The sequence below is a fragment of the Solea solea genome, chromosome 3 (genome assembly GCF_958295425.1).
Source record: "Solea solea chromosome 3, fSolSol10.1, whole genome shotgun sequence".
NCBI lineage: Eukaryota > Metazoa > Chordata > Actinopteri > Pleuronectiformes > Soleidae > Solea > Solea solea.
Window position 1 is genome coordinate 18,071,252 of NC_081136.1, and position 13,893 is coordinate 18,085,144.

At 40.2% G+C, this 13,893-nt stretch overlaps 1 protein-coding gene across 3 annotated transcripts; it reads left to right on the forward strand.

Moving 5' to 3' along the window:
* Positions 1-832: 832 nt before the first annotated feature.
* On the forward strand, positions 833-13,093 carry si:dkey-6n21.12 (schwannomin-interacting protein 1). Of its 3 annotated transcripts, none has more exons than XM_058625919.1 (7): positions 833-1,173; positions 2,134-2,474; positions 5,034-5,158; positions 6,845-6,959; positions 10,254-10,385; positions 10,489-10,606; positions 11,440-13,093. In XM_058625919.1, the coding sequence occupies exons 2-7, from the start codon at positions 2,217-2,219 to the stop codon at positions 11,538-11,540; spliced, it is 849 nt and encodes a 282-aa protein (XP_058481902.1). In that variant the 5' UTR covers positions 833-1,173; positions 2,134-2,216; the 3' UTR covers positions 11,541-13,093. The 3 variants fall into 3 exon arrangements, with proteins under 3 accessions (XP_058481902.1, XP_058481903.1, XP_058481900.1); XM_058625920.1 differs by having other exon boundaries at positions 2,190-2,474; XM_058625917.1 differs by having other exon boundaries at positions 836-1,173; positions 2,215-2,474.
* The last annotated feature ends 800 nt before the right edge of the window (positions 13,094-13,893 follow it).

Consider the following 13,893-nt stretch of genomic DNA (forward strand, 5'->3'; position numbering starts at 1 on the left):
TCCTTGAAAGATGGGTCAAAATGGTCTAAAGTGCCTGGCAGTATGGGGCTCTCTGCTCTGAAAATGGCTGGCAGCCAATGAGTTAATATTATTTGAATTTTTTTGCTTGTAAGTGATGACACTTTTAAATAAACTTAAAATATAGAATACAACATAAAACCACACAATCCGCAAATTTTCAATAAGAACATTTACAGCCTGCTGTGTAGAAAATGTACACTACAGTAGTACTGTATGGTCGCCACAGCACCACCGTGTGGCCCACAGTATACATACTGCATATACAGTATATGGCAAGAGATATATTGTAGACTGCTTGAACAGCGATATATATATATATATATATACATATATATACATATATATGTATATATATACATATATATGTGTGTGTGTGCGTGTGTGTGTTAAGTACCAATAACATAAGTAACAATAATTAAAACATTTTTATTTGTTTATAATTTTTTTGCTTGTAAGTGATGACACTTTTAAATAAACTTAAAATATGGAATACAACATAAAACCACACAATCCGCAAATTTTCAATAAGAACATTTACAGCCTGCTGTGTAGAAAATGAATATTACTGACAAAGTACACTACAGTAGTACTGTATGGTCGCCACTGCACCACCGTGTGGCCCACAGTATACATACTGCATATATATGGCAAGAGATATATTGTAGACTGCTTGAACTGCGATGTGTGTGTGCGTGTGTGTGTGTGTTAAGTACCAATAACATAAGTAACAATCATTAAAAAAATCTACCTGGTGCCACGACGGAAGGTAACAAGATGGCTTTTATTTTGAAGGCCAAAGCTCCCGGAAGTGGCAGAATTGGACGTTAAACCGCAAACATGTTCTTGTTGGTGGAATTCCTCAGCACTAGCAGAAGGAAAAGGAGAAGATCCCGGACTTTGTTCGTATGTTTGGACTGAGTTTGTATTTGAGCAGTGAAACAAACTGCTGACCCACCGTGTCTACCGCTGTTCTGTCATGTTTAACACTCGTTAAGCAAGAGTTGTTTAGAAGAGGACGGAGGAAAAAGAGGGAGAAAGTCTTGATGGAAAGGAGGGGACGTAGGAAGATGAGCGGGGGGAGCAAAGGAAGGAGCTGAGCAATGTGGCAAAACTCTTCCCTGCTACGCTGGTGTTTGTGTCGCAGTTAAAGTGGTAAGCGTGTGTTTTTCTGTCTCAATAAACAGTTCATTTTATATTTAGTAAGTATAAGTACCACAGTCGAGGCGTGGTTAACATTTCCTCCAGTTTTCCAGGTGAACAGCTTCAAATGTACTCGTCTTACAGGAGTCTGAAGGGTGTGTAGGGCCTGTAGAGGGCCTCGTCACACTTATACTGGACTTCTATCAACTTTTTCAACTGAACAATCTGTTTTTCTACAGAAAACATCGTTCATTTTTGAAAAAAAATAAGTAATACCCTTAATACTAACCCTATGACTCAAAGTGGCAAATGGCTGTACAAACAATTAATGCTGCAAAGAAACCTAAAAAACGAAAATGGTAGCAAGATAAAAGTACTAGAGAATTAAGTTGTGTTTTTTCTTTTGGCATTTTTTTATTATCAATAATTTTTTTTACTTGTTTAAGTTTACGCATTTTGTCCTCCGATAAATGCGGCTAAGTCACAAAATCAATCAGTCCATAATTGTATCGATTAATTGAGGGTAATAAACATTTACATTTAAGAAGCTGAAAAATCTAAGAACTTATTATGAAAAAAAACAATACAATTTCTTCGTTTTGCAAAGTAAATGAATAAATAAAGTTAGAAATAATGGTAGCAGCCTATTCAGCCTACTGCTGTAGTCATTAATCTAACCAGGCGATCAGGTTGTGTTTGCCGATATCTTACATTTTAAATCCAGTCCTGGCCTGCAAATGAAATGTACTTTGTGAATATACTGTATTTCAATTAGAAATGTTCTCTTAATCTCAGAAGACACTCTGTGGTCATTTTGTGTCTTAATATAATAAATTTCTTGCATATTTTAACATTAAAGTAAATCACATTTAGGTTGAAAATGCAAGACTCAGCTAATGAAATACCTACAATGTGTTCCCTTATGGTGGCTACAGTTTTCTTTTAATTCCAACCTTTCTTATGGTCTTGCAGAATTTAACTCTCCAGTCACTGGGCAGCTTTTTGCACTTCTATCAAATCTGATCTAGTTTTCTGCTGCTTCCACCAATGCAGAGATGGAGGGAGAGAAGGAGAGACGGAGGCAGCAGCGGGAGGAAAAAGAGAGTAATGAAGCGGAGGACGACAGGAGAAGTGATGAAGACACAGACACCAAAGAGGATGAGGATGAAGATACAGAGGGTGCAGCGCTGGTCTGGCAGGAAGGCTACGGTGAAGACAATTTGGGCCTTCCCATCATGCACTGGGAAGCGCTGAGTCTGCGCATTGCTGAGCTGGAGAAGCAAGAAGAGGAGAAAAAGGAGAAAAGGGCAAAGGTCAGAGGGCACAGTCGGGGCGAAGGGAGTGTGATGTTTTGTTCCATGTACATTGGAAGTAGGTACTGGGAGCGACATCAGCCTCAAGTTCAGCACGTTCCACTTGAGAAGTCGAAAAAAACGTGGGCTAGCTGTTGTTAGCCATTGTTAACAATACCAGTTAATAACAACACCTTACATGGTACATAGTACTGTTTAAAAATTAAACAGTACTATGTGTACGACTGATTTACTGTGAAACAAATACGACTGAAATGCTATTTACGGGTAAAACTAGCCTTGTTTGTATGGTGGCAGCTAGGGTTGGGTGATGTCCCCTAAATTGGCAGTCGATGATGTTTACAGTAAAAATCGTGATGGACGATGATATTGTTGTTGTTGGTTTCAATGCCGAAACTGTAGATCAGTTAAAAAGACTTAACAATCCTGAAAATGTGGGTCAAGCTCCAACAATTACCAGGGAAATGTCTAAAATCTCAATATTTAACAGAGGAGTCTAGTGTAGCTATGTAATGCCATGCAATTGAAATACTATTGAGAACCTGATAATATTTATGTATTTATCTGTATAAACCACTGTATGAGTTGTCCCTCCCTGCCTCTCACTTTATTTCATTTTTAGGGATGTCACAATTCTCCAACTTCTCGATTCAATTTTAAGCTCACGATTCGATTCTCTCTCTTTTAGCACAGATGAGTCTGCCATTTTTAGACTTGTCTAGTTTAGTCTAGGATCATTGGATTTTTGTTATGATAACTAATTTAATCATAGGCAGGGTGGCATTGGACATCCTCAGTGCAGTCTGTAAACATCCCCTATATGTAAATGTATTCATCAAAAGATGCACAAAAATGGATAATATTTAGCGTACATTCGATTCATTACAAATTGAATTTGACTTCACTGACTTCACCTGGAGAAAGTTGGGGGGCTCAGTCACTCCATTATGCTGGGTTGCAGAGGGCCATAACTAAGTTTCTGAGGAGCCTAAGATTATTGTTATAGATTAGAAAATGATCTCCTTTTCTCAATTTTTTCTCCATGGTGTCATGAGTAATGTGCCATAATTTGTTTGCAATGTACCACACTAAGGCCTTATTGTCAAATTTAAATAATTTATTTACAATATAAATGTAACAATAACCATTACATTGGAAACTTAACTAAAAAGAAGAGAAGAAGCTCTGTGATTGCTGAAGGTTCAGCAATCTGCCATTAAATCTGCAATGCTCAGACCTCCAATTACATTATCATACATTTAAGGCAACACCTTTGCAGTAAGATGCAGCCTGCTTGGCATTTCGACTTGTTTTCGCAGTTCCGTCAACATTCTTATGATGCATATGGAGATGTCCTGTGCTTTGCTACATGTGCATAACTTAGTTTACACACCGTAGTTTGCGAACCCCGACAGGTGTGGCAAGAGATGGTAAAGAGAAGGCAGTGAAATGCTTTTAAGTATGTATGTTAATGAAATAAACAGTTTTAAGGTTAAAGAAACAATTTCTAAATGAAAAAAAGGGGCTTCGACCTTTTATCTGTAATTTCTAGAGCGGATTCAATTTCTCTTTGTCAATTAACACATTTTGCTTCCTAATATTTACTTTCACCTTTATTCACGTTACATATCTATTTATCTTCACTTTGTACTGATGATTATTGAACTCATATGCAAATTAAGTATAAAGGTACATCATTTCCGGTAGTTGGAGTGTTAAAGATAGTGAGTAATTAAAGTTTTTCACGTTCCGCTTTAGGGAAACCCACTGATTGTCAGGTCTGAGACCCCTGTAGAAAACAGCACACAGGCTCCCACATATGAGTAGGATTTCCAAATGGATGTTTGCATGTATTGGAAAGTTTATACATGTTGTTATAAAGATTATCTTATATTGATTATGATGTAGGCTCTGTTGCTATGGGCAGTGCAATTACTTTATGTGCACTGTAGCGGAGAGTGGGGGGGGGACAACGAATGGGCTGGAAACAGTGTGCGTCCCAGCTACGCAATGACGGCGAGGTAAATGCGTCCTTTCTGAAATTTTGACATTTTTTTTGTTTCGTGTGAAATTAACACTGAATGAAACAAGGACAGACTAAAGCAAAAATAAAACAAGAACAAAGCAAAGCAAAGGGGCTCATGGGTAAAGTAAAGAACAAGAAAAAAACAGGCTATCAGGAGCTAACTAGAATCATAATCCGTAAAACAGGTAAAGGCAACACAAGGAGCAACATAGACCATCCAAAGGGGAAAAAAGTGAGAATTCATACACTCTAGGAAGGGAGAGACAACTAGACACAAGTGAAACTAACAAGGGTGGATCAAAAATGTGATAAAAGCAGACAAAGACCAGGGAGTCCTTATATATTTGTGTGCATTATAGTATTGTAGCAGTATGAATGGTTTTGACAAACTTGCGGTGTAAGAAAATAATCAGTCCCACAACGGCTCTCGTAGAAGAGGCAGTGTCTGTATTAACCAAACTTTGTTTTATTTCTTTTTGGAGTCATGATCTCATTGTTCTGTGTGTGTGTGTGTGTGTGTGTGTGGTTTTCAGAGTGGAATATCTCTGGAAAGAGGCAGAACTCCAGTTAGCTGGACAGAAGAGAGAGGCAGGAGAGCAGAGAGCTGGGAGGACGGAGACGACGCATGCAACAGCCACGTGCTGGCACTCACTTCCCGGTACGAGCGCTTTTACAACCAATCAACATCAGTGGACTCTAGCTCCTATATATTCCATGTTGATATTGTCAGAGAACTAGTGGAGGGAGGGGGAGAGGAATGGAGCGGAGGGAACAGGAGCTGCGTGAGCGCTGTAAAAAGGACAAATCAGAAACCCCCTGGAAGAAGTGGGTGTGTGTTTGCCTGTGTCTCATTTGCATGTAAAGGGACCACGCACAAAACCGAGCGTTCTGAAAGAGGCGGGTTCAGCAGGGTTATTGAACTGCTATGGTGCTTCATCCTTATGGTATTTTGACCAAAGCATGTCACAGACATGTTCATTAGGACACCAGGGAACTATTTTAACTTGGGGAAATAGGGTATAATATGTCTCCTTTAATTAACTGATTCTAATGATTCAGTACATCGAAAATGACTGCTTTACAAGTCACTAGCTTGTGTGTGTCGCATATAAAACGATATCACGGCAGTTTCGTGCAGCAGTGGTATGGCGACTCTGCCCACGTTGAGGAGGGACTATAGTACGAACCAAACAAAGTATAACCCAACAAACCAAACCGTGTGTAGTGGAAAAGCACCATAAGTCCTGGTCTTAAAGGCATGGTGAGTATGTGTGTGTGCGTGCTTGCAGGGGTCCGGTGGTCTGTGCGTCTGCAGTAGGATGGTGAATGATCGGGCTTGCGTGTTGATTGAGAAGAGTTCCTTTACTTGTTGGTTGTGCCTGATGGCCACGTAGCGTGACGTCATCCCGGAGTGATGACAACAAACAACGACACAACAGACGATGGACAACAATGGAGAACATCCAGAAGCTCTTTTTTTTCTTGTTTGGTTTTGTCTTGACAAGACGTCTGCGGGCATTTGCCTCGACTTCCATGAGGTGTTTACACTGATCACAAGGGAGTGATGTTTTTCTGTCGCCCAATCAGCTGACTGTTAGACTGGGGAGTCATTCTAGCTCCACCTTGAAGGGTGCCAAAGAATGGAATGTTTGGGTCTGGTTATTTTTTAACTATTCCTAATGGAAAAGCAAAAAAATACGTACTCTACTGTACCAAACCGAAAAAAAATTTGAGCCAGCTTTTGAGACTCCCTCGCTCTCCGAACTTGCATGAATACATTTTATTATTGTGCAGGACATGATGCTGACTTTTCTTTCCAAGTAAGTAATGCTTTCTGTTTACTTAAACTCGTATATATACATTGTATTGCATAGGTCCATCAGACCGTCCTGAACCCATCTTCAATAATAATAACCATGTCAGAAATTGTCCAAATCAGAGTAAAACACTTCATTAGGCTTCATTCATTTGTCTCTTGACGCAACCGTTTTAAGAAATGTTCTTTCCTGTTTGAATTATGCTTTTTCTGGTGTTGTTGAATTGACGCCGCTTTGCATATTCAATGCTTGCCTATACTTGTCTCCCATGTCAATTAATGTTAATTTACCATGTCAATTGACGTGTTCAGTCTTTTGCAAAATCTGGAGAAAACACTTTAAAATAATTTCTTCGCACCTGTATCAATCAGATCAAGGTTGAAATGATTAAACAAATGATATATTTGAGTTTTTATTGCATTTTCTTCTGAAAATGGGGTTTGTTTACAGATGCCCTGTTTCAACCTACATCACTAGTATAAGCCCAGTATATTAAGTGTGTGTTGTGTCTCTTGTGTATTCTCCAGCCTGCAGACCCAGATGAATCTTCAGCTTTGCTTCATCAACAACAGTGAAAGTGAAGAGGAGGAGGAGGAGGAGGAGGAGAAGGAAGATCTTAGCAAGAAGAGCTCCAGTTCATGGGTAACTACACATACAACAATCAATTTGCATTAGAATCAGTATAAGATGATTATTACATTAGACTAAACTCTTAAAATGCCTCTAAAACAATGTTGAAATATTACAAAAAAAGTACAAAGAAAATATGAAGCCCTGTGTTTTGGGGGAGGAGCTTTGACCAGAGGTTGCAGGGAGGGTGTGTTGGTTGCGCTCCTTTGAGTATAGCAGCTGTTGCTAACAGGCAAGGGATGATAAGAAAATTAAGAAAATAATTATTACTGATAACTGTTAAAATGGTCTTTAAACGCTTCAGATGTCTCTAGAATGCACTAAAATCACTTCTCCATACCATTTTGGTCAGAAACTAACCATTTTAGCATCACAAAGGAATCATATTTTTAATGAACGTTTTAAATTTAAATCTTGATCATTAAAATTCATGAGGAATGACTGGACAGATGCAGGCTCTATGGAATTAGATTTGTGTCAATATTATCAAACTACACTTTTCATGAAGCAAGCAACACTTTATGAATTGAGCAAATAATAATGAATCACAAAATCGAAATAACCACTACTACTCACTCAATAGCCAATCAGCAGGCAGCTTCCTGAGGCCTGCGCATGGGCAGAATCGAACAAAAAGACAGGGTCAGCAAAGAACAAGTTTGCAGCACGAACATAAAAGAGTCAAACTATGAAAATGGTCAGTGTTGCGGAGGGAATTCCAGAGCTGGGGGCAGAGTGGCTGAATGCTCTGTTCCCCATGACAAGACGGGCAGTAGGGACAGTGAGGTGGATGGAGGAGGAGAATCTGAGGGTGCGGGCAGGAGTGGAAATGTGGAGGAGTATCTGAAAGGTGTGGAGGTGCAAGGTTGTGTATGGCTTTGAAGATGAGGAGCAGTATTTTGGAATTGATACGATGTGGTTGTTATACGTTCTGTCCACTGGGCCATGCATGGGACACTGGCGGCCTGCAGATGCCTCTCGACAGCGTAATAATATAATTAGCCCCGTTGTCCATGGTGATGGAGAGCACTGACTCATGTCTGACGTTTCTACTCTCCCGAGTGCGTCACCGGTGTATCTGGCAATGGGCAGTGTGGCTCGTCTGAGCTTCGGTCGTTTTGAGAATTATATCTATGTCTATGAAGTGTGCAGTGACTGTCACATGTGCCACGGTGATGGCTGCGCGGCTAGGAACCATGTACCTTTTTCAGTTTGTTGATGGAAACCCAAATAGTTTACACACATGGCTTTTTAGATGGGCAGGAGTTGTGACCACTGTCTGCAATTTCTGACTGAACATGAGATTGTTGTGATATGTAATATAGTAACTTATTTCACATTTTATAGTAACACAATTTCCACCTTTGTTATATCCTGATGATGGAAATTCACCTTGATCAGCTAATGGTATGGGCTTTTTTATCATTATGTGTGATAAACCCTTAAATGATCCCGTCTCTCATACACTGCGTTCGGCAAGTTGTATTCCTGAGAATGAATTTTATTGTTGAACTAATCCAGTTCTCAGTCCATCCAAAATGTTAGTAAACCTCAAACCTGAATATTTAACCAAGGATATGTGTGCACAATTATCAAGTAACTATTAGTGTGCATAAATATTATGTAACTCAATTTTAATTTATTAGAGCAAGAATAACAAACAAACAACTCAAAATTTACAAAAAAACACTTGCTGACATTTCAGAAAATATTCAGTGACCAATAGAGCCATTCTTTTCAATAGCAGTCATGTTACAACGGTTTCTTGCAGCAGCAACCACAGCCTCCCAAACACGATTCAAAGCGGTACATTGTCTTCCCTCACTGTAAAGCTCACGTTTAAGAAGGGCCCACGAGTTCTCAATAGTGTTAAGCTTGGGTGAAGAAGGGGGCCATGTCATTATTCTGTCATCTTTAAGGTCTTTGCTGGCTAGCCACGCAGTGGAGTACTTGGATGCATTGTCCTGCATAAAAATCATGGCCGTCTTGAATGATGTAAACTTTTTCATTCAAGAAAAATTAAGTTGAGTTTAAGTCCATCAAGTAGTTCATCTTTAATGACAGCAGCCCATACCAGTACCCCATCTCCTCCGTCTGACTCAAAGAGGAGTTCTATGTTCATTAGTGATCCAACGACGGGCTCATCCATCTTGTCCGTCAAGAGTCACTCTCATTTTATTTGTCCTTAAAACCTTTTGAAAAATCGGTTTTCCGATATTTCTTGGCCCTGTCTTGACGTTTCAGCTTGTGAGTTTTGTTCAGTGGTGGTCGTGTTTCAGCCTTCCTTACCTTGACCATGTTTCTGAGCAATGATACCTTGAATTCTTCTCAAGTCTTTAGCAGTTTGTTAGTTTAATTTTTTTTCTCCACAAGTTTCTTGTGACTCTGACTACAAAACCTTTGATTGTTCAGGCCTCAATAGCTTAGCTACTCCATGAGTGCTGCATCTCTCTGAAAGGCACTTTCACATTTTTGACATTTCAAAGTGTGTTGAATCTCTTTTTTGGCTCATTTTGTCTGAGGTAAACGAGCTAGGGGTGGGAATCTTTTTGGTGCCGCGCGATTCGATTACAATTGCACTGCAGGGGCCACGATTTGATTATAAAACGATCAAATTGATTCATCTTAATTGAAATGTGTAAACTGGAAAGTTACAACTGCATTGTAAAGAATTAATATCTTGAATCACAATTCACATATTTTGTTTGTGGCTCTCATTCACTGCTCTTGTTTGGAGCAAGTGTGACATTAGCCTCCAGTCGTCCAGTTATAGTGACGTATGATACGGTGGCAACAGATGTCCAAGCATCAGATGGCATTTCTGTCCTACCCGCTTTCACCCATGAGGCAGTGACTTGTGTTTTGGTTTCGGTGTTGCATGTCACGATTGCCCTGTCAGTGAAATAGCGCCGCTGTATCTCGGCTCCATGCTTCTTTATGCTCCCTAAGGGTCCAGGTGACGGACCTTGCACTTCGTTATTTAACATTTAACATTTAAATAATCGGATTCTGGACATTTGTGAATCAATTCAAAATCGTCCACGTCTGAATCGCGATGCATCTAAAATTGTATGTTTTTCCCCACCACTAGAATATATATAAAAATATATAATAATCATTTTGCACACCTTGATATAGAGTGTTGCTTTAGGCCACACCCTCCCTCCTTACACAAATGATTGAATCCAATTACCTCTCAAGTTCATATAGCGTGGAGTTGGAAAATATGCATATACTCTGAATGTTCACACAGTAGATATAGTGTATATATAGTCTCACCCCCTCATCCCTTGTCCTCTCCTATAGTTAAAGAGAGGAACAGTCCAGGTCCAGAAGAATCCTCCGCCTGCTTCGAAGCCAGAGAAACCCAAGTCCCGTGGCTTCAGGAACACACTGAGGAGCCTGCGTGACAGACTGAGAACAGACCACAAAACAGTGGTGAGACTTGTGGTTACCAGTTTGAGCTTGGCATGACAATGTAGTGATGCACAGTTAATCACAGCCCTCCTCTTCCTCCTCTTCCTCCTCTTCCTCTCCTTAGACGACAGCTCATACCGCTCCTGTGATCCAGAGGAGACATTTGGAGCGCAGTGATCTCCAGAGCTTCAGTGTCAAGGAGCTGAATGATCTTTGTTCGTCTCTCAGTCAGACCATACAAGGTACACACAATGACCTCAGTTTACTAAGTGCGGTCCAAACAATACAAGTGCAAATATAAAACCAAATATTCAGCAGCTCAGTTCTTAGGTTCTTGTTTCCATAACAGCTTTTTTTATGATCATTATGTAAGGCTCCAGACTACATTTCCACTTCCACCCACATTTTTCAACATGCTGCCTTCAGTGCTACAGTTTTAATGGTTGCTTTTTGCCATTTCACATATACATTCATACTTACTAATTGTAAACAAGAATACGGTGTAGGTAAATGTATGTCTTAATTTTAAGCACAAAACACACATCAAACATTGCTTTGCTGCTTAGATCAACAGGGACAATCTGTTGTGTAGTGGTTATGTGCTGCATGCAAACACACAATAAACAAAATGAATGGCATGATAAACTTAATTCAATTATTACTAACTAACCTTGTTCAAAATGTGAAACTAATGTGACGTATAATGAATACTACTATACTATACTGTGGTGCAGTGTGGTCTATTGTAGTCTCAGTCAGTCACTACCGCACACACCTGTGCGCTTATGCTTGTACACACACACACACACACACACCTTTAAGTGAGATGTGCTGCATCACAATCTCAATCTCAAATTGAGTTGCAGTAGTACATCTAACATGGTTCTCAAACTGTGGTACAAACTGAGCTTTCTCTGGTGGTACTTAAAATCAGAGATCCTGTTCTACTGTAAATACCAGGGTATGTGATCGGAGTGGAGCGGAGGATTTTTGACAGGAGTGCGTAGAAAATGAAACGGATAACATTTTCTTTGAGAACTGCTGTCTTAGTTAATGTATGATCTCTCGTCATCAGACCTGAGCTCAGAGCTCGTGGGCAGCCTCCAGGTGCGAGACCAGCTGAGGACCGAGCAGGACGCCATGCTGTTGGAGGTCCAGGATCTGACATCACTGTGAGCCATCAGCAGAAGTCCCATCTGTCCAACAGTGACAACGAGTTATGGCGCATTAAAACGCTTGAACGCGTATCCCGGTGAATGAACGCTGTTGTGAGCGCAACAGGGCCACACTGGTCCTCACAAACATGTCAATTTGACCAAAGTCTTAGAGTGACCTGCCCAGTCACTGTGAAGACCTGAAAGAACTTGGATGTTCAGTTGCACACTTGTTTTGTTTGTTTGTTTTTCTTCCTTTTATTGTCATAACTTTATATGTTTTCAAAGGGAAATTTCGTCTCAATAAAAGACATAGTTTTAAAATTAACATGTGACAAAGCATCATGTCAGAGGAATACTGCCGGTAAGTTGAACTGAACTGGACACAGTCGTTTGCAGTTGCAGTATTTCCCACACAATTCAAATTATCGATGGCTATAGCAGCCATTTCATTCATGTGCTTCATCTACAACACAGCCTGACACTTTGTTTCCACGTAGATCGATGTTCTTATGCAATTCCAAATTCCAAATTCTAAATATCATTCTTATTTGATATTCTACAAAACCAGGCTAAAAAAAAATGCATGTACATCCATATTCATACAGAAATGCTTTCCCACGCATTGACCAAGAGGGGATGGAAAATTACTGTAACTGTAACATTGCTGTAACGTGTAGAATTTTAGTCGTTGGCTAATGAATGGAGAGAATAGAAGACTGTACACGTATGCCGATGACATTGACGTTTCCTTTTTGAATAAAATGCCACTGTATTTTACAGGGACAATTAGGGGATTTTTAAATTGTGGTTGTGTGAGTTACCGACACATAATCAGCACCTTAGGGCACGTTTCCACTAGCTTGACTCGACTCACCTACTGGTACGTGGTACTGTTTTTTTTCAGTACCTGCTCTGGCGAGGTTCCAAACGAGCCAAGGTGACACTTTACAGGTGACAGACTGCCGGCCACTGATTGGTCAGAGTGCCGTCACAGGAAGAGACATGAGCAAGACGTCCGACACAAGAATCAAGCCGGACAATGCCGAACTGTAGATCAGTTAAAAAGACTTAACAATCCTAAAAATGTGGGTGGATCTCCAACGATTACCAGGGACCACAAACACTGCCGCTGCCTGTCAGTCCAGTGACCGTGTCAGACGGAGTACTGAACAAGTATGTTTAATTAACGGATTCTAATGATTCAGTTACACTGAAAACAACTGCTTTACAAGTCACTTGTGTGTCTACCCAAACCGTGCTGTGCTGAGGCGAGGCGAGCTGGGACCATAGGTGGAAAAGGGCCTTTAGAAAAGAATCTGGATTGTCCCTTTAAATTCCAGTATAAAGGGAGTTATGAAAAGCTGCTTATTTTGTCAAGTGAACAATCTGTCTAGTGTGTCTAGTGTAGTGTATGTTGTTTTTTTGTATACATGCATGTTTTTAGGTGTATTGGGGTGTATTTGTGCTCTTATGTACAAGAAATGTAGCAGTTGTTTATCTTTTTTAACAGTCTTATTACAAGTTTGATACTTTACACTTAACAGACGCTACATAAACACAATGTTTACTTGACTCAGTCTCACTCAACACAAAGTGCCTGAACTCTACCTGTTGTTATGTTTGTGTGTTTGCTGTTAAAGCTGCCGTCGGTGATGTGGTCTTATGGCTAACATCTGCTCCGTTGATGCTGCTTAGCGTTCCTTTCCTCCATGCATCACCTCTTGAACACTGATAGCAGCTTTATTTAAGTGCTTTGTATGCAGTGCTGATGTCACTGTGTGCACTCACAACAAGCCTGAGAGAAAACATGGCTTTCAGCAGGAAAACAAGGGATTTAGCTACAAGGCTTACTTGTTAAAATCTATGCTAGTCTAAGTCCACAATATGTCAACAAAAGGTCTGATGATTTATCTCATTGTTAGACGACCTTTGCTAACTGGAAACGTACAGTTTGTGGCACTTTTTAAACCATTCACGTTCCCCACACCAAAGCCCATAGAGAAAATCAGAGCTGACATGAGTTGCTGACTCACTTCATCTGTAAGTGCAAATGTGTTGTTTTGGGAATTCAGTGTTCAACATCTTACCTTAATTGTGATTTACCTCAGTGACACAAACTTACCAAACAAGGCAGCAGCAGGTTAGTAGCTATTGTGTCCCTGTGAGATAAAAACAGATATTTTTTCAATGAAGTTTGGTGCTTAAGAGTGAGTGACGCAAACGTCAGTTTCCTGTTAACAAAAACACCGACCAACACATTGTAGGCGTCTGTTCCAACTCTGGCAGCCATGTTTTCACCCAGCCTCACTTCTCTTGCTTCTTGGCACAGAAGTGTCACCTGTATTTAAGACACTGCTTCTTACAACCGGACG

What these genes read in the sequence shown, in the direction of transcription:
- si:dkey-6n21.12 (XM_058625919.1), top strand. Translation starts at nt 2,217, where the DNA reads ATGGAGGGAGAGAAGGAGAGACGGAGGCAGCAGCGGGAGGAAAAAGAG. An exon ending in GTGCTGGCACTCACTTCCCG is followed by an intron (nt 5,159 to 6,844) that starts GTACGAGCGCTT and finishes TGTATTCTCCAG; the next exon opens with CCTGCAGACCCAGATGAATC. An exon ending in AGAAGAGCTCCAGTTCATGG is followed by an intron (nt 6,960 to 10,253) that starts GTAACTACACAT and finishes CCTCTCCTATAG; the next exon opens with TTAAAGAGAGGAACAGTCCA.